General features: G+C 45.7%; 2 protein-coding genes across 2 annotated transcripts in view; one reads left to right on the top strand and one right to left on the bottom strand.

Annotated features, from left to right (window-relative positions):
- T265_14624 (hypothetical protein) overlaps nucleotides 1–335 on the top strand; it is a gene marked incomplete at both ends in the record, with an annotated part of 19,550 nt that extends 19,215 nt beyond the window's left edge. Inside the window, one exon of the mRNA XM_009174472.1 lies at nucleotides 218–335. Within this exon, the coding sequence (XP_009172736.1) occupies nucleotides 218–335 (118 nt within the window). The remainder of the gene's footprint in view (nucleotides 1–217) is intronic.
- T265_08605 (hypothetical protein) overlaps nucleotides 1–1,023 on the bottom strand; it is a gene marked incomplete at both ends in the record, with an annotated part of 32,124 nt that extends 31,101 nt beyond the window's left edge. The window contains one exon of the mRNA XM_009174460.1: nucleotides 959–1,023. Within this exon, the coding sequence (XP_009172724.1) occupies nucleotides 959–1,023 (65 nt within the window). The remainder of the gene's footprint in view (nucleotides 1–958) is intronic.
- Nucleotides 1,024–1,455: the final 432 nt, after the last annotated feature.

Genomic DNA, 1,455 nt, shown 5'->3' with positions numbered 1-1,455 from the left:
ACTCGCCTTCCAGGATGGGGACCGCGTGATCCTCACTTTGCCTGGTTGGAGACACTACAAGATATGGCTGCCAACCGATGTCAGTGGCGTTCTTGTTGTCAGTTTCTGTCCAGATTGCCTGAATGAATGTCTGGAGGTGTAGGCACCTCGGAATGATTGTGTTAAGCTAGCACTAAGTCCCTCCCCCATCCACCTTTATTCTTTTCTTTACAATAAGGCTTTCAAATAAGTCATGGTTGTACGACAGTGAAGCATCGGTGTTGAACACTAATGTCATGCGGTCGATGATGATGGTGATCCGTGGGTTAAGAGGAAACATGTATGAGGAATCGTTAAGTAATTATCGGCTTTCTTCCACAGCGTTCACGCACAACCATGGCTACTTCGCAGTGAATCAATCGCTATTCGGAATCGTATGCAGCGGTCACTCACAAAACTCAAATCACGTAGCAATCCTTGTCCCACTTGCAACCTCAGTCGATATAACAGGTACACTCGTATTTCCCATCCATTTTTGTCTGCGCGGCTACCACCTGCGTCACGCACCACGTTTACGAACTTCAACCACATCAGGTCAAGTTGTATTCATGTTCGTGCAAATATCAAACACGAATGGACACACCTTCCACACTGCATCTCGGCCCAAAAACAATCGTGCGAAAAGGACAGGAAGTGAACCGAGCTCCACAAGTTTCCACGGCTAACTGCGGAACACTTGTTGCAGCTATACTGCAGAGAAGACACGTCTGACGCCCCGAAATTCACTCAGGAACTCTCAAAAGTTGTCCTCAAACCATGAGTCACTTTGGCTTATTTCCTTCTCGGATTGTATTTATTTTTATCAAGTGCACAACTTTTGTAATCATCATCATTCTGGTTAGTGCTTGTCACCTGATAATCAACCTAATTATGTTACAACCAGATCACTAACAATTGGTGAGCCCGACGTGAAACTTACATTATGTCGGAATCTCCAGCACAAGATATTCCCTCACCTTCAATCCCACTAACACCCAACATCATCTTTCACCACTATTCCGGCACCACGACCCATGCATCTGGTTCACTCAAGTTCAAGCTCAGTGTGCCCTTCGCAAAATCACCCAATTCGTAATTTTCTTCTCCATACTTCATTCAAGCAGCTTAAGCGTTTCTTAGGAATGATCAACGTCTACTGACGCCTCATTCCTAAAGCTGATTCCATAGCAGCACCACCCACGAGTCTTTTATCTGAGGGGGTGCGTGCATGATGTCTGAAGTTGCTATGGTACAAGCAATGAACATTTCCCCTGGAGGGTGAATGTGGTAGAGAATGTAAGCGCGGACGTGACAGTGTACGGCGAAATCGGTAGGGTCGAAACAAGTGAGTGCCTTCTACCTGTTTAGTTAACTTGTCAAGACAGTCGTGAAAAGGGACACAAAACCTGGTGTATCACAGAAGAAATACCAGAAGAG

This window comes from Opisthorchis viverrini (genome assembly GCF_000715545.1).
Source record: "Opisthorchis viverrini unplaced genomic scaffold opera_v5_227, whole genome shotgun sequence".
NCBI classification, from domain to species: domain Eukaryota; kingdom Metazoa; phylum Platyhelminthes; class Trematoda; order Opisthorchiida; family Opisthorchiidae; genus Opisthorchis; species Opisthorchis viverrini.
Note: the sequence above shows the minus strand (reverse complement) of the source record. Positions and strands in the feature narration are given on the sequence as shown.